This window comes from Magallana gigas, chromosome 4 (assembly GCF_963853765.1).
Source record: "Magallana gigas chromosome 4, xbMagGiga1.1, whole genome shotgun sequence".
NCBI classification, from domain to species: domain Eukaryota; kingdom Metazoa; phylum Mollusca; class Bivalvia; order Ostreida; family Ostreidae; genus Magallana; species Magallana gigas.
This window is the reverse complement of record NC_088856.1, coordinates 34,127,729-34,149,942: the sequence shown is the minus strand read 5'-3', so window position 1 is coordinate 34,149,942 and position 22,214 is coordinate 34,127,729. Positions and strand designations below refer to the sequence as shown.

The 22,214-nt window shown below is 32.5% G+C and overlaps 1 protein-coding gene across 1 annotated transcript in view; it reads right to left on the bottom strand.

The window, feature by feature from the left end:
- The window catches only part of LOC105321151 (nucleolar protein 8), a 42,266-nt gene that overhangs the window by 6,204 nt on the left and 13,848 nt on the right, over nt 1-22,214 (bottom strand). The window contains exons 4-16 of the mRNA XM_034451178.2: nt 15,102-15,180; nt 14,806-14,953; nt 11,628-11,696; nt 9,989-11,020; nt 8,210-8,320; nt 6,856-6,975; nt 6,568-6,679; nt 6,244-6,358; nt 4,202-4,300; nt 3,845-4,065; nt 3,370-3,472; nt 2,566-2,645; nt 91-173 (exon numbers count right to left, since the gene is read on the bottom strand). Coding sequence (XP_034307069.2) covers nt 91-173; nt 2,566-2,645; nt 3,370-3,472; nt 3,845-4,065; nt 4,202-4,300; nt 6,244-6,358; nt 6,568-6,679; nt 6,856-6,975; nt 8,210-8,320; nt 9,989-11,020; nt 11,628-11,696; nt 14,806-14,953; nt 15,102-15,180 — 2,372 coding nt within the window. The remainder of the gene's footprint in view (nt 1-90; nt 174-2,565; nt 2,646-3,369; nt 3,473-3,844; nt 4,066-4,201; nt 4,301-6,243; nt 6,359-6,567; nt 6,680-6,855; nt 6,976-8,209; nt 8,321-9,988; nt 11,021-11,627; nt 11,697-14,805; nt 14,954-15,101; nt 15,181-22,214) is intronic.

Here is a 22,214-nt window from a genome sequence, read left to right as displayed (position 1 = left end):
TAGGACAGGTGATGAACAACAGTTGCAATATGCATTTTAAGGCATAAAAAATAATTAACAATTGTTACATATACACAGAGTCAAACTTACATTGACTAAACTTTGTCTGTTTTGGAGCCATTCTTTTCTGATTTCATCAAAGTCTTCCTTTCTGTAGAAAGCACTTATTCCTTCTGTAAAAATGAAATCTAATTAGCTGATGTATATGAAAACCATAGTTATTAAATGATGACTTATCAATTGCTCATATTTTTAGTGGATTGCCAGAAAGGTTATCTAATTACTGTTTAACTTTTTGCATTTTATTGTGAGTGTGACATTGCACACATATAAAACTTTGATAAAAAACTAGCAATCCTTGTTCTTTCAACCAATGCAATTAATAAACAGTAAGAACATCTCTTAAAATAGCGATGTCCCAAGATAAAGCAGATGCATCTTCAGTGAATACTTGTATAGAGATCTGCATGTCCAATAGAATCTAGACAAGCCATTTATCAAAAGGAAATGTTCACATGAATGCATTTCTGCCAAATTGTTACTATAATTATAATATGAACTAGAGGTACTGTGAGCAAGCTCACAATTGATACCCCCCGCTAAGAAAAATATCATAATGCGTGTATTTTTGCTATTACAGAAAATATTGGATGAATTTATTTCACTGACCATTTTCTATAAATAACAACTGCTCTATTTTTTAAAACTGTTAATGCTAATAGGAGTAAACAAACCATTTTCTATCCTTTTAATAATTCCATTTTATTTTAAGTTAACTGTTAATGCATGAGGACATTTGCATCCTTCCTTTAACAACCATGACTCAAATCAAACTCGAATCAAACGAAATCCACATGTCAAGCAGCCATTTAATATTTAAACATTTTGAATTATTAATGAGCCCGATTTTTTCCACACATTTTTTTTTCCAAATAAAAATTTCATCGGGGCAGGCCATTTTCAGAGAGACGGGGATGAAAATCTAAAAATAATTTTATGTGGCCTGAGAAGAGCAAGCTTTGTGTCAAATTTTAGCTTCTAAATTTTCCATTAATACAAGAAATGACACAAACAAAATTTAGCATTTTCAAAACAATGACCTTGAGCTTCCTCAATTGACCTTGGGTCAAGGTCATGACACACCCTTAGGTCATAAGCAATATTTGTGTGAAGTAAGAATATTCAATGCTTCTCCATAAGGAAGATATGGACCGGACACGAATTTTGCATTTTTTTCTGCCGGTGACCTTGACCTTGCACGAATGACCTTGGGTAAAGGTCATTACACACCCTTAGGTCATAAGCAATCTTTGTGTGAAGTAAGAACTTCCAATGTCAATGTTTCTTTATAAGAAAGATATGGACCGGACACGAATTTTGCATTTTTTCTGCCAGTGACCTTGACCTTGCCCGAATGACCTTAGGTCATGGTCATGACACACCCTTAGGTCATAAGCAATATTTGTGTGAAGTAAGAACCTCCAATGTTTCTCCATAAGAAAGATATGGACCGGACACGATTGCACAGACGGTAAGACAGACGGACGGACGGACAAGGTGATTCCTATATACCCCCCCAAACTTTGTTTGCGGGGGCTATAATAAAAGCAGTAAAGTTTTCTTTAAAATTGAGCCATTCAGTATAATAAATAAATAGTGCCTGTTTGGGAGGGCAACAGTTAAACTTGACACCCCACGAAATTCACTGTCAACCTCCTCATCAAGTCAATTCACAGTGGGTTTTTTCGAAGGTGTCAATTTCAACTGTTACTGTCCCAAACAGGCTCTATATATTATATAATGTAATACATTTACAAATTTCTGATCCAATAATATTTTTTTTTCATTTGTTGTAGAAAAAACCTCCACAAAGTGACAAAAACTCCTTTCTTTGAAGTACTGGTATATGAAAATAGCCATCAAAGCTTCCTTGTGAATAAAATCTTATATATGTTTCTTGCATTTTGCTAACTTGGATTAACTCGCAAAACAGTATCATAATTCGCATATTTCCATTATTTACATGTAAATGTAAAAAGAGAATATAATAATGCAAAACAACTTTAAAATTGCCAAAACACTACAATCATATCGATGATTTTGAATTTCATTTACATTAATGCCCTATAGGGTCACTTCATCAATTTAGTTTACTACTACCAATTCAAAAAGAGTGTAAGTAAATTGACCTGCAAAACAACTTCCTATCATGAAAACAGTAGGAAGAGTTATCTGTACAATAGGGGTACCCTATATGCAATATTATGCAAAAAATGACCATGTTCAAGAGCTGGTATTTTTTTCAATAAATTATCAAAAATCAAAATTCAAGTACAGTAATCTGCATATCTCTTATATATTCACAATAGATCTGCAAAACAATAACTTCCTATCTTGAAAACTGTAGAAGGGGTTATCCTTACAATAGGGGTACCATTTTGGCAACGATCAACTCAGCATTTTCACCATTTCAATATAAACCAGATTTTTGGTTGATAAAATGGAATTATTTTGTAGTGACATATAAACTCAGCATGTGAACTAAAACATTGTTGAAATACTGACCTTTCACTCTCTCGTCATTTTCTGAAGAAAAGAAGAAAGTTTGGTTGCTGGTGCATAATCTCACTGGATTATATAATTCTCTGCAAGTAAAATAGAATTAAATGTACAGTAACTGTGTTTTCTTTTTTATAAGCCGCTGCTATCTGTGGTGACTATCACTATCCTTATCTGTCTCTAGAATGTTGAATCAATGAATCAAATACACAAAATAAATTGATAAAGAGCATAACTTGCAAAAAAATCATCAGCTAAAAACTTCCTGCAAGTATGCACATCTATTCCTTTGTCTTCAACAACTAAAAAATTCAAAGTTCAAAAGGGACTAAATTCGCAGAAAAATAATGGAACCCAAATTTCCTGGTATTATGCACATCTACACATTGTGTCCTAAATACCTAGTAGTACAAATTTCACTAAATTCCATGTGGTGATTTAGAGGGAGTTGAGCTAATAAAATATTCATTAGTATATGCAACATGGAACCAAAATTTTAAGTTCAAAAAGGCCTTAATTTACAAAAAAAAAAAATGATGGGATCAGGATTTTCTGTATTATGCACATCAAGTCCTACAAGCCTGCAAAGTTTAACTAAATTCCATTCAGCGGTTTAAGAAGAGTTGCACTTACAAAAAACAGGACTGGCTGACTGACTGACAGACAGATCAGACAAAAACATTATACATCTCGCAACTTCGTTGCATGTGGTATTATGACTGACAGAAAGATGAACAACAGTGATGAAAATTATTGTCTCCAACAGTTTCACTTGTAGGGGACTTACATTACACAATAATTAATGCATACCCATCTTCATGATCGGAAGACATAATTCTATCATTCCTATCAGCACCATCAGGGTTCCATAGAGTCTGTTCAAGTTTCTTTTTGTCAGGCACTTCTTTACTATCTACAACAAAAAAATATAAATTTGAAGGAAAAATGATTATTTCACAACTTATCAGAGAAAACCTGTTTGGCTGTGACTGGTATGTGGTGAGATACATTCACGACGAGGCTCCTGCAAACTTCCTGTGACCATCGTGAAAATTTCTCCCATGCGAATAAAAGTTGATTTACATTACCAGTATTTATGTTTGAAAGGTTACTCTTATGATTTTAAATTTTTGCAATTCTGTTACAGATCTAATCTTTATCTGATTGTTCACACATCAAAAGGACTGGGCAAATATTCCGTGAAAAATAATGACAACAAATCTTGTGTTGAGATGATGTAATAGTACATAGTATCAGGAGGATATTCATTTAAAAAAAAACTTACCAAACATGTCTTGATCGTTGGTGTCACTATCCTCTTTTCCTTCAAAAGTAGACATAAGAGAGAATGATTTGCTTGCCAAGTCTGGTCCTTTGTCTGAAAATGCGTCTTTGAAGGAATCGGACATCACTTCATAGAACCTTTCTTTGGTCACTTCAGGAAGTTCTTCATTTTGTTTTTCAGCATTCTGAGTTTCTTCATCATCTGAAGAATCCATAATATCTCTGAAACAATAAAAGAGTACATGTATGTTAAAAAATAAACAGGTCTATCTGTTGATCACAATATTGCACTGAATTTAGATTATACAAAATTTTTAATACAGATATTTGATTACATGAACACATTTATTTCACCAACTTGTTTGTTTTCACTACTTTCTCTTTTTTCTTATTGGGTTCCATTTCAAACTGTTTGTGGTCCTCCTTTGTTGGGTCAAAATGAATGGCTGACACATCCCTAAAATGAAATGCTCATACAGGTACATGGATAATCTTATACCAAAAATAACAACATATATTCCACAATTCATCATTTTTTAGTCATTTTTTCTTTTCATAATGGTAATTTTTAATTATGTCTGAGAAGCAAAATTTTGGAATCTCGAAAAGTTTTGAAGGACACATTAATTAAAGCTGAGAACCGCTCGTAAATAGGCATTGTCCGTCATATTTCTCTTTCACCACCATTATCCCTACAACCAATATATAAGCTGCAGACCTCTGAACAGTTTTAAGTATTTCACTGTAGAGGTCTCAAATGTGTGGATGTACATCTTGCCTCACCGTGTTACTTGGTTGTGATGAAATTATCAAGTTTATGCACTTTTTTCAAGCCAATAGAATACTAACATCAAACTAGAAAAAATGACCAGTCAGGAAGGGCCCCGCTATGACAATTAATATAGAGAAGTGAAAAAAACTTTGAATTCCATCCTCTTTATATTAACAATGATGAAAAATAAATGCCCGGCAGAAGATGTAAAGAACTGGAATATATAGGATCTCGTGATTTGTAGTTGGATATGATTTTCATCCAACAATTAAAGTGTTTTTTTCTTGAGCCTTAGTGAGGGGATAAAACACACAAGTTGGATAAAAATCATATTATACTACAAATCATGAGATTCTATTTATCCCATATTTTATACACCGCAATCAATGTTTACACTGTTTATAAAACTCTACATTATTTTTACTTCATTATGCCTAGGCAAATCCCATTGTAAAGTCACAACTGTGGAATATCAAAAAAATATGCAATGAGTCATATCCACGGGATAAAGTGGGTTAACATGGGATGAAATAAAATTTGTTAAAAAAACAAAGAATTGATACCAATGCAATGATACCTAGGCTTTGCCTCTATTCAATAAAACTATCATAAATCATTGTGTACGGTATTTTAACCAAAAAAAATATGAATATTATATTTCAAATCCATATTTCAAAGAATGTACACAATACTACACATCATTCAAAATTGACCTTAACTTCAAAACAAAGTTCATTTGCAGACACAGGCAGTGCAGTAATTAATCTCAATGTGACAGATAAAGATAAAGCTTAGGATTTTCTTCCTGTGGAAGGTTAATTAATCCCAAAGGACAAATATTGCACAGCCTTCCATGTATACAATGGTAACATTCTCAGCAGTTATCTCTCTTTGCCCATTCTTCTTATGCATAGTTAGGAATCTACCCCACCACCCCAGCTCCAAACCAGAAGACATAGAGAACCAAACTTAGCATCAAAATATGTATTTCTGCCTACTGAACTACCATACCAAATTTGAACTTGATTGGGCAACCATAAAAAAAGTTATTAGAAAAAAACAGGAAATTTGTGGACGGAAGAGTGACAGACGGACGGACGGACAGAAGGACGGACGGACAGAGTGATTACTATAGGGCACCCGCAAATCCTTGCGGGGCCCTAATAAACTGGTCAAAATATAATTTACAAACAGAATAACGTTTCAAATAAAATAAGAATTAAATGCATAAAATCCAAAGACCATGTAAGGAATACTACACGTCGGCTAAGAGTTTCAGGTGTGCAATCTGGTGTAACAAAATCAAAGGGTGTGTGTGATGGTGCCTATTTACGAGGGTGTTCAGCTTTGAAGTCAAATTGCCTGCAAATGGTAGATAATAGTAAAAATTCAAAATGTGGCAGATTTTCATCTTTAATAAATTTGATTGGCTTTGCACTTCTATTGGGGCCCTCTTATTGGTGAGTGGGTATGTCTGAAAAAAAATCTGGTTTTTTTTTCACATGATGCATTTCTGCAAGTATAAATGATAACTCTTTAGAAATTCCAGATGCCACACAAATAGTGATCAGGTAGGGTTACTTCAGGTTTCAGCTCAGGTGAGCTAGAAAGATCTCTCTGAGTACTACCTAAACATTGCTTTTTTTCTCTCTACTTTTGCTACTGTTGTAGTTCCTAGGACTTCTCCCAATATCTTGTAGGCTCGTGATTTTTCATCACTGCTTTCTTTTTGGTTGTTGTTACCTGCATAAAATAACGTAGAATATTGCAGCTGCAATATTGTTGATTATTTCTCTTGGAATACAATAATTCTATTGTAATGAAAAAACTTTTCAATTAAAAGTAGTTGATATTCCTTGGGTAATTTTATACAAAGATCTTTTCCCCACAAACATTAAGAAATAAATTTTAATGTAAAATGTCATGTAAACAATTTAGAAATGTAAAATAACCATGTTTTTCCTCTTCTTCAGAGTCCACCTCTGATGAATCAGGTTCATCAATGAACTTTTCATCCATCCTAAATCTCTCATCATTCTGAAATCTGGCCTGCAGTTTCATCAGCTAAAAAAGATTGTTACTCTGCTAAAGTGTGCCTATTTCATCAAATTAATTAAGGCAACAAATTGTGTAATATAGTCAAACTTTAAGACACCAGTATTGGCCAGAAATGAAGTAACCAATTAAAGAGAAAATATAATTAACCTCAGAGTCACTTTTAAAACATGAATGAGTGTAACCTGTTTGCCTGCTTTCCCTTCATATTCTGGTCTAATTCTAAATCGCTCCTCATCTATTTCTTCATCATCTTCATTCTCTGAGGAAGAGTCAAACAGAGCTGGTTTCTTTTGTCGTCCTTCCTGGTAAACATATTAACAGAAAAAATAATGACAAGAGCTTCAAGAGTCTCAGTTGTGACATGCGTAGGGAACAACTCTGTGATGGATTCACAGAATGGATATTCTTCATTTTAGCAACAAATTATTTAGCATGATGATTAAGATTAATTTACTCAATGAAGGTGAATACCAACATCTATAATACATGTATCAAGTTGTGCAATCGTAAGGAAGAAAAAACAATGTAATGATAATAATAGTTTTGATTTATTAGCACAATATAAAGAAATTTGAGAATATACAGTGTGTACATTGAGCTTCATCAAAAACCCCAGACAATAATCTTTTTTAAGGTGTGTAAAGACTATAGAAAACCATTAACAATATTTGCTAACTTATATTCCAGACAAACTATTTTTATTCATTTTTAAGGGGTGGGTGGGCTGAATCTTTTATCAGCTAAACTTCTAATCCAATGTCACAAATTTGACAATTTCCTTGATACACCCAGTTAGACTACCAGATGCTTAGTCCCAGAGAAGATAATGAAAGTTCACTTTTACATGACTATACAGTATAACAATGAAAGCCCCATCCTAAAACCAGAATTTCTGACTGTAGGGGCATGAATTTCCCAATTTTTGGTGGAAGCTTCCATTATCATTCTTAACATGCACTAGAATTGCCTGCAAGATACCCTCTAAAAAAGAAAAAGCTTCTGATCAATAAAATAATGCTTTTTCACTAAATGAACAAAAAGCCCTGCCTGTCCTTACAGCAAACAGACCCCCTGACCCAGGGACAATTAATTTCTTAATTTTGATAGAAGCTTCTTTATTCAAACAAGTTATGTACTCTGTTTCCAATCCAGATGCCCAGAAGTAGAGAAGATGTTTAAATTTTACTTTTGACAAATTTATTAAAAATCTTAGCTACCTGGGATGTGGAGATTGTGAGGGTCACAATTTACTCGTCTGGTATATTCCCCTACCCTTTCATATAAAATTACTCAACAAATCTAGAACAGACTCGTTCTGTAGTTTAGGAGAAGTTAAAAATATAAATTTATTAACCATTCTATTGATGGGAGATGCACATCACACCAGGCATGACTATAAACAAAGACCAATGGCTGTGTGTCACCTGAGTGAATTAGGTGATCTAATTAAAGATAATTAAAAATACAATAAATTCCATGAATATAAATATTTCCACAGTACCATTATTAAAGAACTGAACCAGTATTTGATCTTACATTAAAATTGTTATGTCCAAGTTGAATTTCATCCTCTTCATGATCTTCACTGACATCACTGCTCTCTGAATCAAAGATAATTTTTTTGTTTGGTTTTTCTCCAGCATTGTCCTGAAAGAGAGAAATTTTTATGTAAATACAAATATCTACAAAGCAGGTGTGTGAGCTTATAAAACCTTTAAATAAAATTATAAAAACTTTACATTAAATAAATAATTTTATACATGTATCTACTTTCTAAGACTTAGTGTAAATTTATACATGTATTGTAAAAGTAAACATGACTCGTACAATAACTTGATAAATTAATGTAAATTAATTGTAATTTATATAAATCTGGAACTATAATTATTGATATCCAATGCGTATGGGTTTTTTAAAATATTGATTACTTGAAAACTGTTTAAAGGAAGTTGAAAGGTTAAGTAACTTTCGTTCAGATGAGCTACAGTTATCTTTGATGTTTTCTCTGGCTTCAACAAACAGCCATTTATGGATGATAACAAATGTACATAGATCACACAGGAGATTCTTGGTAGCTCAAATTTCAGAAGGTCAGGTTCACATGACAACAACTGACAACCTATCACATGCCTTGGAAAAATAATGTATTACAGGCCACTATAGAGGTATAATAAAAGTTCTTCTTGATTATAACTTTTTGTTAAACATAAATATTTACATTTGCAAATGTGCTTGCGTGTATGAACCTATAGAATAGCAAAAATGTTAAATTCTGTATGAACTTTTCATGACGTCACAATGATCAAAGCACAATCATGCTTATTGCTTGTCACTTGGATTATTGTAAATATAAAATCTTGGTAATTTGTACAGTTCTGAACGATTTGTCTTTCTCAAACGTAAATATAAGTAATAAACAGCAATGTTAAAAAGTTCACTGGAATATTAAGTTTGTTAGTATGTGATCAAATCTATTGAGAAGCCCTTCAGGCTTCACAGGATTTGATCACATGACCATGCAACTTCATATCCAGGTGAACTTTTTAACATTGCTGTTTATTTTTAAACAATACATAGATGACTTTTTACACCAGAACATGACTGTCAGGTCTTAAGAAAAATTTAAGGGTTTAATCCGTTTGGTAAAATAGAAACAAAGAGGTGAATAGCGAGTAAAATCATTCTTAACGCATTGCTACATTCAAACTGACAGCCACACACTTCTGCATCTGAAGTGAAATCAATCTAAAATTGAAAGGGGGGGGGGGGGTCAAAACTTTGTATTTTTATGTTTCATCTACTGAATGCATTAAAGACAATAGTACATCCTCCAGACATCAAAGGTCATTTTAACTAGGCTATGTGGGATATAACCATATTGTTGGCAATTCTAACTGTTTAGACAATACAATGTTTATTCAATAGAATGAAAAAATCCCAATATTTCTTCTTTGAAACGTCTCCTCTAGCTTGTCAGGTTTATACAGCTTTAAATAAAAAGTCTACATTGCATTGCAACAGTCATGGAATAGCTGGATGATAACAGTGAAAAATTGTGCAAGGTACCCTGAGTGACTTCCCAAAAGTGAAAAGAAGTCAACATTTCCAATAATAAATCTCCGTAACAAATCTGTATCCATTCATTAGACTTTTTCCCTTACTTTAATTTCAATAATTATTGTACTTCTTTCACAGGTATGTGGGGTTTTTTTTATTAAACATCGCCCAAGTTAGTTGCATAAAAACTTGGGACAGACTATAACAGACTATAACTGACGATACATAATAAGAAAAGCATTCTCATTTTCCACTTACCAATGCAAGGGCTTGATGAATGGCTTTCTTTTTCCTTTCTGTTTCTTTACTTCTTTCCATCATTGACTCTAATCTCTTTAGCTCTGATTCTCTGCTTTTCTGTCTCTCTTTTTCTATTGAATCTGTTACCCTGTCATTCTTTAACACTTTTAAACTTTTCCCCATTGAAATCAAACCACAAATGTCACCTGTATCCCCCTGCTTGTGTAGTTCTGTTGTAGAACTGCTGGGTTCCATCCTGTTTGAAGCAGTTTGACTAGACACTACAGTGACTGTGGTTGTACTAGGAAGGTCCCCAAAGGAAGCTCTATCTTCTGTACTTCTTTCTTGCACCTTACTATCCCTAGATCCATATAAACTAGAGGTTCCTTTAAATGGAGGTAGGGCAATGTTCGATATTGTTTTGTTTGATTCACTTCTAAATGCTGATAATTCCTCATTACCTATTGTTGTCATTTCTTTGAGTGAAGTATTTTCAAAGTCACTTTTAGTTTCATCATCAGTGCTGTTGTCCTCCCAATGCATTGAATAATTATCCAAATTAGGGCCATTTTTGGAGGCAAGTAATTCTGTGGATGTTGAGCTATCCCCAGAATCAGAGTTTGAATCTACAGTCTGTGAGACATTAAGTCCTTGGTTATCTGAAGACAAGTTTGGTTCCTGAAAACCACAGCTTCTCAGATGATTCCTTTGGGATTGCTTTGCAATGATGATATCTGTATCAGCTGATGAAACAGAATCTTCGTCTGAACTTGTGTATCCACCAACAGATGACACTTCATCCGAATCAAAATTTACACAATTATCATCTTTATATACATTTGAAGAAGATTTCACTTTCTTTCTTTTTATGATTGAACATTTTTTTTTTGCAAAATCTGGATCTTTTTTGTAAGGCTTTTTGTTCTTAATATGCACAGGATTTTCTTCTCTCAAATGCCAAGTCAAAGCATCAATATTACTGCTATCTTCCCTGTCATCTTTCATCCTTTTTAAATTATGACAAAACTTTGAAGGGTCCACAGTCATGATCTGGTATGTATTAAGGATGAAATATGTATTCCAGAGTACAAAACTATGAATGATTGTAACTTGATTAGATCATTTCATTTGATTGGCTGTCAACCATTATTATTATTATATGATTATTGAACATTTCGAGATGTTTCCGTTGATGTATGCCCACTAGACATGAAGTAATAATTAATCAAGAAATCTAGTGTACACTATATGAGAATGCTTGCATAGTAATATCATAAACTTTTGCATTGTACTTCTTGAGGAAATGAGTTTCAATAATTTTCTCCCACATATTTCTATGCTGAACTTTGAACCCTTCTTCAGCCCGAGGTCATTGTTTCAACAATTCAAAATCTAGTGGTTCTTGAGAAGGAGAATTTTTAAGACAAATGCCCCATTTTCACAGTTTCATGAATGTTATCTTTGACACTTATTTTAACAATCTAGAACTCTCTTCCCATAAAAATGTTTTGTGCCAAGTTTGGTTGTTAAACAAACAAATGGTGTTAAGAAAAGCATGCTTGATCCTTTGGTTCAGGTGAACTAAAATAGATATTAAATACGTATAAAACAATAAAACTCACAAAGATGAAAGCAATTTTACTTTTAAAAAGGATACTTTCTTGCCATGTTTGCTGGGAATGTGAACAATTGGTAACACTCTACCATATTTTCCAACCACCCAATCCTACAAAAAAAACCAGTTTACATAGTTAAACTCATATATATATATATATATATATATATATATATATATATATATATATATATATACATACACACACACACACACACACACACACACACACACACATGTACATATACCGTAATCCGGTGAATATAATACGCACTTTTTTACCAGCATTTTTTACCGTGAGAAAGGGGTGCGTATTATACATCCCTATAGATTTGGACATATTTTTTCATTAGCTGAAGCACGGGGTATCATACTGCCGTATTACCTATGCTGTTCACAGACAGGACCGATACCCCGCTATACATCGTGACATTCCTTCATTATCACATATATATTATTATTTAACCCTTAGGAAATCATTATTATAGCATGTAATTAAAGAAAATGTACACTTTAAGTCTGTTGATAAATAAACTGTTTCAAAATGGCCTTTAAAAATTAATTTGAACTGCCTATTCTTTATCTCCGTGTACGCTGCCATTACAGCTGTTATTAATAGAATGCGGACTTGGATGGCCACGTGCTATTTGTAACCGATCTTTGAAAACAGCTTACACATCATTTGGCTCATTTTTAACAATTTTCATGTAATGCTAATCAATTTATTGCAAATAATTATGAATATAAATAATTCTATAACCTAATCCGTTAATTGAAGCCATTGAAAGAGTTGTGCTCCCCACCGCTAACGCTTGACACCTTTGGGTATCTCAGACACCCCCCTTGGGCTATGTGTACTATACACAACACAACTATTTGTGCATTTATTTTATTATGTTCCAGGCCTCTAATTGATCACTTTGATCAGAGTCATTTAAGAATTTAATTAGGTCCGTTATCTCCATACCTGTACATCGTCCGTTTTTCACTTCACAGGGATTGTAATGACTAAACAATTATATAACGCTTGTTAAAAGTAGTTGATTTTATTTACGGTAGAATATTTAATACTAGGTCTATTTAAAACATTGATTTTGAATTAAAGATATTTCCGCTATGTATTAGTTACAATAAATCCGTATCTAAAAAAATATTGTGTTTTTCTTATTTACGGTAGCGTATTCCCGCGATGAAGTTTCAAGCATGCATACAAAGTACAACTGCTTTGTTGATACTCAGGATTACCGTTTGGTCAATTTTTTTGATGCGTATTATACATCCCAACAAGCTTTTTTTCACCATTTTCAGGCCCAAAGTGGGGGGTGCGTATTGTACACTACTGCGTATTATATTCACCGGATTACGGTATACATGTATTATGATTTGGAATGTATGTACCTATGTATCAAAGGTGATTACTCAAAACTCCTTTAGATTACAATGAAACCAGAAGAGTTTTGAATTGGCTTTAAGTTATTCAAGAGTCAGAGGAATCTTCTATATCCTAGCTCCAGGGGCAAAATATTGTAAAATTTAAGTATAGATACCTGCAGGTTTTTAATGGCAATATTTTTTTTTTTATTCACAGTTTCATTTAAAATGCATACAACATGCATGCAGTTTATTGCTACAGTACCCGCAACGTTATTTTTTACAAGATAAACGATAGGATAGGATTCACGCACGATAGGATAGCATTAACGCACGATAGAATAGTATACACGCACGATATGATAGGATTGATATACGATAGGAAAGGATAAATGATGTTCATGATAAACGTATGATCGCTTGAAACGATATTTACGAACAAACTGATAATGGCAGAATTTGAGAGAGAACACGTACAAATAAAGATTTACGTGGAAATTCTTTTAGTAACAATTGCCGAGTTGTTAATCATCGCTGCATCATTTATAGAATGTATAAAAATTACCAGTTAATTTTTTTTCAACTAAAATTATGAGCTTTAATGATCAATAAATTTTCTGTATTCAATTGTTAAAATTGTTTTCCTTACCGAACACCCTAGCCGATCGCCGCGAATATTTCAGCCCGAGATTAAATCACTCGGAAAATAGTGGGTTTAATTATATAAATCCAGCTCTTGTATAAAGTAAATATAAAATCTATCATAAGTACATCTCTTTCTGTATAAGAAAATGATGCATTAAAAACGAATTATTACAGACAAGTTAAATAAATATTTACGCAGATACACATTCCTCGTACGATTTGTTAACATTGTTTTCATTACCACACACCCAAGCTGATTTCCGAGAACATTTCAGCCTGAAATCAAATATCACACGGAAAATAACGGGTTCAAAATACAACTCGGATTTAATTAAATATAAATTATATCATAAATAGTTTTGTTTCTGTAAAATATGATGCAACAAAATTATATTGCATAAAAATTAATGTTTACGCAGGTATACACTCTGCGTACGATTTAATATATTCGATATACAGGTAAATATGTTACCTTGTTTCTAAGAACTTCGTTTTTCATTTTTAATGTTAACAGATATGATTAACATATAATATTGGTTAAGTTTGATCTAAAAAGATTAAAAAATTAGCATCCTGACGGAATGTTTGATAGGATTTTACAATTCTTGTTCGATAAATATTCGTATACGGCGCACCGAACGAGTTGCAACTTAGTAATAAATTTACTTGCTTATGAAAAGGCACGAAACGATTTACAGGATAGGATAAACGGAAGAATTGTTAAAATTAAACGATAAACCTGATAGGATTAACGCACGATAGGATAGGATTAACGCACGATAGAACAGTATACACGCACGATACGATAGGATTGATACACGATAGAACAGTATACACGCACGATACGATAGGATTGATACACGATACGATAGGATAGGATTGTAAAAAATAACGTTGCGGGTACTGTACAAGCATTCAATACACAAGAAAATTAAATTAGATTTCTTTAAAACATATTAAGACAAATTTAATCTAATTTGGCCAAGTGACAATTTACCATGTTGTTTTCAAGATTAAGTTAACTGTAGAGGTGAAGTATGTTAGGAGCTTGATAATATTTACAGATATCACAAGAAAATGAAAATAAAACTGATCATTTGTAAATGGATTTAATTAAAATTTAAAAAAAAAATCAATAGTAAACAACTGCTGAAGAAAACTAATCTCCTCTGAGTATAAACATGTAATATCTGAATCACTTTACCTTTCCCCCCTCTATCAAGGTTCCTGGCACTGCCCCTTGCATTACAAAATCCTGAATTTTCTGATTTTTCAGTGGCTCCTGATGCTTTCCCTTGGGCTTTTTAATTTTTGGTTTCACAGCAAAACCATTCTCACGCTCCTTAATCAATCTGAAAGAAACTCTAAGGAATTACTTTGTTTTATTTGATAATAACCTTCAACTCTGATTTGATAATGATGAGAGCGGCTAGTGAGATGTAATAAAAATTCAACAATCCTTTGGAATGAAAGTGTTCTATAACTAAACAGTGCTCAAACCTTTTCAAAAAGTCCTCTTTTGCAAGCTGTATCCTCAATGAGAGACCTTTCCACTTTGTTTTATTGTACAGACTGAAACCTGTTGATAAAAAAAAATCTACACCTCAAAAAATTTGTATACCGATAATCAATAAAAATAAATTAATTTAACCTTTTGCGTGCAACTTATGCCCCAGTACTGTTGTTTAAGAACATGACAGGACATTTTTACATTTATTTAAGGAATAAGAAATCATTTTTTGGGGGGGGTATTATGATGTGATAATTTTGGTCAGGGTGTGATCAAATCCAATAAAGCCCAAAGGGCTTTGATAGATTCGATCACGCCCTGACTGAAATGATCACCTCCTAATATTCAAAGAATGATTCCTTATTACTTATATTCATATGATTTTAAGCCATTGTACGATTAAATATTTAAATATAAATAAGCAAACCCCGCTGGTAACTCAATTATACATCATATGAAGTTATGGGTTATATAGTACAAAATCGATACGTAGTGCTATCACAGACAAAGACACTTAAAATTTGTAAATATATTCAAATCATATTTTCTCTTTATCATGCATATATATGTTATTGAATTTGTTTTCTTTGCAACAGTTTAGATTGACCTATCCTTTTCAAGATTAATAATGGCATGGAATTTCCCTACTTCCAAAATTAGATGACAACTTTAAATTATTCATCCTTTAAAAAATAACGCTTATAATTTTTTTTATATTCTTAATAAAAAATCATTTATTGTTTCTAATTTTTTTTTCACGAGAAAAACACTCGGTCGTTTTTATTATATTTGAGGTTAAAGTGAAAAAGTGATGATTTCTTTCTTAAAACCAACATGTTGGATTGCCACACGAGAATGTCGACTATTCTATACCCAATAAGTAGGATCACCGGACATAAAGGGTTAATTAATATGTGCTACTATCATTTTCTCTCTAAATCAATTCAATTATTAAAATTAAATATATTGGAACCTGTACTAGTAGACTGATATCAATTTGTTTTCATGAAGACTGCATTTAGACTGATATCAATATTTTTTCATGAAGACTGCATTTTCAAACACAATCTTTGTAGACATATATTATATAACAATTACATTCTAAAAAGATGTTATCTTTTCTAATACACATGTTGTTTAAGCTTACGAAAATTTCCTAAACTGGAAACCATTGAGATTAGACTAAGTACATTTGGAGGACTTTGACCTTAAAATTTGAATAAGATTTAGAAACTGTCTACAATGTAGTTCCGGGAAGCCCTCTTTACCTGAAATATGTGCAAGATGGTGTCATGAGGAAAAATTATATGCTCCAGACAAGTATTTTCACATAAGACTTATATAACTAGTGGGTATTGTTTTTTTATACAAAAAAACACATGTCTCCCCTTCTCCCAAAGGATTGTAATATGGGGCAAATTTAATAAGTGAAAAAGAATGAAGTCAGCTATATGTTAGATATCATCCATATATGATACAGTTTAGAAAATGAATTAACTTGAGACACAAGATTGGTCAAGGTCAAAAATTATGGAGGCGTGCACTCCTTCTCAATACCATCAAACTATGTTCCAAGTTTGAAGCCTTAATGTCAAAAGCTATCCAAGTTACCACCCAGACAAAATTTAATTATTATGTCTCCCCTTTCAAAGGGGAGACATATTGTTTTTGTCTACTTTCTTATTCTTCTTCTTCTTATTAGGGTCTTCCGTTTCCAACGGAAGACCCTCTTGTTTTTCTTCGGTTTCTTTTTATTATTATTTTATTTTTTATTTTTTTTCTGACTCCTTCTCGGCTTTATATCTCAAAAAGTTTTCATCCGATTTCAATGAAATTTTCAGAGCTTTTGTAAACTTACCGTGCCTCAAAGATGTTAAAGTTTCAGCATTTACGTCACTTCCGTTCAAATTTGGCGGCCATTTTTTAATTTAAAAAAAGTGATTTTGTCCGGAAGAGATCTCCGTTAACTTTAAAGATATCGCTTTGAATTTTTTACTGATGATAGATGTGTCAATTCTATAATGTACTGGGGGGTTTAAAATTTTGTTCATCAATTTTCCTCAAAACCGGAAGCAGTTCCAATTTTTGGAAATTTTCATTTTTTTGAACAAAATAAGACAATACTACAGTCTTATAGAACTTGCCATGGTGAATTCAAATCTGAAATCCGTTTGAAAATCAAACAAAGCATTACAGAGATATCGGGGTTTAAATATTGATTTTTCCGGAAATTTTGATTCCGCGTCCTTGGTTTAAAAAATAGCGTAATGTTCAAAGTAAAATTAATTCGTACCAAAAATAATTGTTAAGTCGTGCTTGAACACATTCGGATTTTTTTTGTCAAGTCGTTCTTGAAATCAGAAAGGTTTTTGTTAATTCATACTTAAAATCATTCGGATTTTGTTAACTCGTACCAGGAATAATTCGATTTTTTCATCTTTTTGTTTTAGTTACTCTTGTTGTTGATTCAAGAGCTCTGCTTCTTACAGGAACTTCCTGCTTTACTTCCGACATTACCGGAAGACCCACTCGTTGCTTTGCAACGAGCTTTGCTCTAGTTCTTCTTATTCTTCTTCATCCAAATTTGTCCAAGCCGTAACTTAAATACCCTTTGACATTAAGACTTCAAACTTAGAACATAGGTAGATGGTATTGAGAAGGAGTGCACGCCACCAAAATTTTTGACCTTGACCTATTTCCTTTTTCAAGGTCAAGCGTTTTATAAAAAATAGAGTTTGGACTATAACTCAAGATTCCTTAAACATACAAACTTTTAACTTGTATCATAGATAGATGGTATATAGTCCAGTTGAACCTTACCAAAGATTTTTGACCTTGACCTTAACATTTTATTTCAAGGTCAAATCAGAAAAAACTTCATTGTTCACCTCCTAAATATTCTTTGACAGAAGGACTTCAAACTTTACACAAAGAACAATTATAATACACTGAGGTGTACTATTGATAAATATTTGACCTTGACCTTGTTTTACTCAAGGTCAACTTGAGAAAAAATAATTAAATTTTGTCTGGGTGGTACCTTAGACACCTTTTGACATTAAGACTTCAAACTTGGAACGTAGGTAGATGGTATTAAGAAGAAGTGCACGCCATCAAAATTTTTGACCTTGACTTATTATTTTCTTCAAGGTCAAGCGTTTTATAAAAAATATAGTCCGGACCATAACACAAGACTCCTTAATCATGCAATCTTTTAACTTGTATCATACATAGATGGTATATAGTCCAGTTCAACCTTACCAAAATTTTTGACCTTGACTTTAAAATTATATTTCAAGGTCAAATTAGAAAAAACTTCATTGTTCACCTCCTAAATATTCTTTGACAGAAGGACTTCAAACTTTACACAAAGAACAATTATAATACACTGGGGTGTACAATTGATAAATATTTGACCTTGACCTTGTTTTACTCAAGGTCAACTTGAGAAAAAATAATTAAATTTTGTCTGGGTGATAACTTAGATACCTTTTGACATTAAGACTTCAAACTTGGAACGTAGGTAGATGGTATTAAGAAGAAGTGCACGCCATCAAAATTTTTGACCTTGACTTATTATCGTCTTCAAGGTCAAGCGTTTTATAAAATATATAGTCCGGACCATAACACAAGACTCCTTAATCATACAATCTTTTAACTTGTATCATACATAGATGGTATATAGTCCAGTTCAACCTTACCAAAATTTTTGACCTTGACTTAAAAATTATACTTCAAGGTCAAATTAGAAAAAACTTCATTGTTCACCTCCTAAATATTCTTTGACAGAAGGACTTCAAACTTTACACAAAGATTAATTATAATACACTGAGGTGTACTATTGATTAATATTTGACCTTGACCTTGTTTTACTCAAGGTCAAATTAAAAAAAAAATAATTAAATTTTGTCTGGGTGGTAACTTTGATAGCTTTTGACATTAAGGCTTTAAACTTGGAACATAGGTAGATGGTATTGAGAAGGAGTGCACGCCTCCATAATTTTTGACCTTGACCAATCTTGTGTCTCAAGTTAATTCATTTTCTAAACTGTATCATATATGGATGATATCTAACATATAGCTGACTTCATTCTTTTTCACTTATTAAATTTGCCCCATATTACAATCCTTTGGGAGAAGGGGAGACATGTGTTTTTTTGTATAAAAAAACAAAACCCACTAGTTTTTTTTTTAATTTGACCTTGAGTAAAACAAGGTCAAGGTCAAATATTAATCAATAGTACACCTCAGTGTATTATAATTAATCTTTGTGTAAAGTTTGAAGTCCTTCTGTCAAAGAAAATTTAGGAGGTGAACAATGAAGTTTTTTCTAATTTGACCTTGAAATATAATTTTTAGGTCAAGGTCAAAAATTTTGGTAAGGTTAAACTGGACTATATACCATCTATGTATAATACAAGTTAAAAGATTGTATGATTAAGGAGTCTTGTGTTATGGTCCGGACTATATTTTTTATAAAACGCTTGACCTTGAAGAAGATAATAAGTCAAGGTCAAAAATTTTGATGGCGTGCACATCTTCTTAATACCATCTACATACGTTCCAAGTTTGAAGTCTTAATGTCAAAAGGTATCTATGTTATCACCCAGACAAAATTTAATTATTTTTTCTCAAGTTGACCTTGAGTAAAACAAGGTCAAGGTCAAATATTTATCAATTGTACGCCCCAGTGTATTCTAATTGTTCTTTGTGTAAAGTTTGAAGTCCTTCTGTCAAAGAATATTTAGGAAGTTAACAATGAAGTTTTTTCTAATTTGACCTTGAAATATAATTTTTAGGTCAAGGTCAAAAATTTTGGTCAGGTTGAACTGGACTATATACCATCTATGTATGATACAAGTTTAAAGATTGTATGATTAAGGAGTCTTGTGTTATGGTCCGGACTATATTTTTTATAAAACGCTTGACCTTGAAGAAGATAATAGGTCAAGGTCAAAAATTTTGATAGCCTGCACTTTTTCTCAATACCATCTACCTATGTTCCAAATTAGAAGTCTTAATGTCAAAAGGTATCTAAGGTACCACCCAGACAAAATTTAATTATTTTTTCTCAAGTTGACCTTGAGTAAAACAAGGTCAAGGTCAAATATTTATCAATAGTACACCTCAGTGTATTATAATTGTTCTTTGTGTAAAGTTTGAAGTCCTTCTGTCAAAGAATATTTAGGAGGTGAACAATGAAGTTTTTTCTGATTTGACCTTGAAATAAAATTTTAAGGTCAAGGTCAAAAATTTTGGTAAGGTTCAACTGGACTATATACCATCTATCTATGATACAAGTTAAAAGTTTGTATGTTTAAGGAATCTTGTGTTATAGTCCAAACTCTATTTTTTATAAAACGCTTGACCTTGAAAAAGGAAATAGGTCAAGGTCAAAAATTTTGGTGGCGTGCACTCCTTCTCAATACCATCTACCTATGTTCTAAGTTTGAAGTCTTAATGTCAAAGGGTATTTAAGTTACGGCTTGGACAAATTTGGATGAAGAAGAATAAGAAGAACTAGACACGATCTCGTTGCGAGCAACGAGGAGGTCTTCCGTCTGATTTTAGAAATTGAGATTTATGTTCGATCTTGATTTTGCTATTTAACAGCTATACATGATATAAACAGGAAAAGAGGATCTTCATTTTAGGTGCCTGATACTATTTTGTTTCAGGTGTAAGAGTTTTGTTCAACAAGTGTTTAGAAATTCGTCACCGTTCTTGAGATATCTCAGAAAGAATATTTAAGGGGCCGGACCTTATCTCCTTATTGGGGCCGCTGAAAAAAAATTGTAAGGTTGCATGTTATTAGGGACATTATTTTGAGCATCTTTTCTTTGATACTGCATTACAAAATATTTTTTCTTTTTGAGATAAGGGTGATCAAATTTTTTGACTTTTGGCCCCTAAAAACCCTTAATTATGTAACACATGATAAAATCATTACATTGCTTGAATACAGAATTATAAGATAAACACATTTGCTTCTATAATATTTCACAAAATATCTCTCAGTAAAGGGCTACAGATTAAAGATTTTAGAGTCCTTTGGTCCCCTAATTTGAGGGGCCAGCCCCTTTTTCTTGATTTCAAATAAAAGGTCATTTAATTCTACACAAATTTTGTTCAACAAGTGTTTAGAAATTCGTTACCGTTTTGGAGATATATGAGAAAGAAGGTTTTAGGGGCCGCTCCCTTATCTTCTTTTAGGGGCCGTTCAACGAAATTTTGACGGTTGCAATTTGTTGAGAACATCATTTTGAACAACTTTTCTTTCATACTGCATTACAAAATATTTTTCCTTTCTGAGATATGGGTGATCAAATTGTTTGACTTTTGGCCCCTAAAAACCCTTAATTACGTAACACATTATAAAATCATTACATTGCTTGAATACAGAACTATAAGATAAACACATTTGCTTCTATAATATTTCATAAAATATCTCTCAGTAAAGGGCTACAGATTAAAGATTTTAGAGTCCTGTGGTCCCCTAATTTGAGGGCCCAGCCCCTTTTTCTTGATTTCAAATAAAAGGACATTTATTTCTACACAAATCTTGTTCAACAAGTGTTTAGAAATTCGTTACCGTTTTGGAGATATATGAGAAAGAAGGTTTTAGGGGCCGGTCCCTTTTCTCCTTTTAGGGGCCGTTTAACGAAATTTTGACGGTTGCATTTTGTTGAGAATATCATTTTGAACAACTTTTCTTCTGTACTGCATTACAAAATATTTTTCCTTTGTGAGATATTGGTGATCGAAATTTTGGACTTTCGGCCCCTAAAAACCCTTAATTACGTAACACATGATAAAATCATTATATTGCTTGAATACATAACTGTGAGACAAACATATTTGCTTCTATAATCTATTACAAAATATCCCTCGGTGAAGAGCTATGGGTAAAAGACTTTAGAGCCTTCTAGGTCCCTAATTTTAGGGGCCAGCCCCTTTTTCCTGATATCAGCCGAAAGGTCTTGTAAATATAAGCCTTTTTTACATTACATGTCTTAATAAAATATTTTCCAGAAAAAAGATAAAGAGAGAAAAGCACAAAAATTAACGACGCTTTTTTAATGTCAATTTTCGAGCCCTAGCGA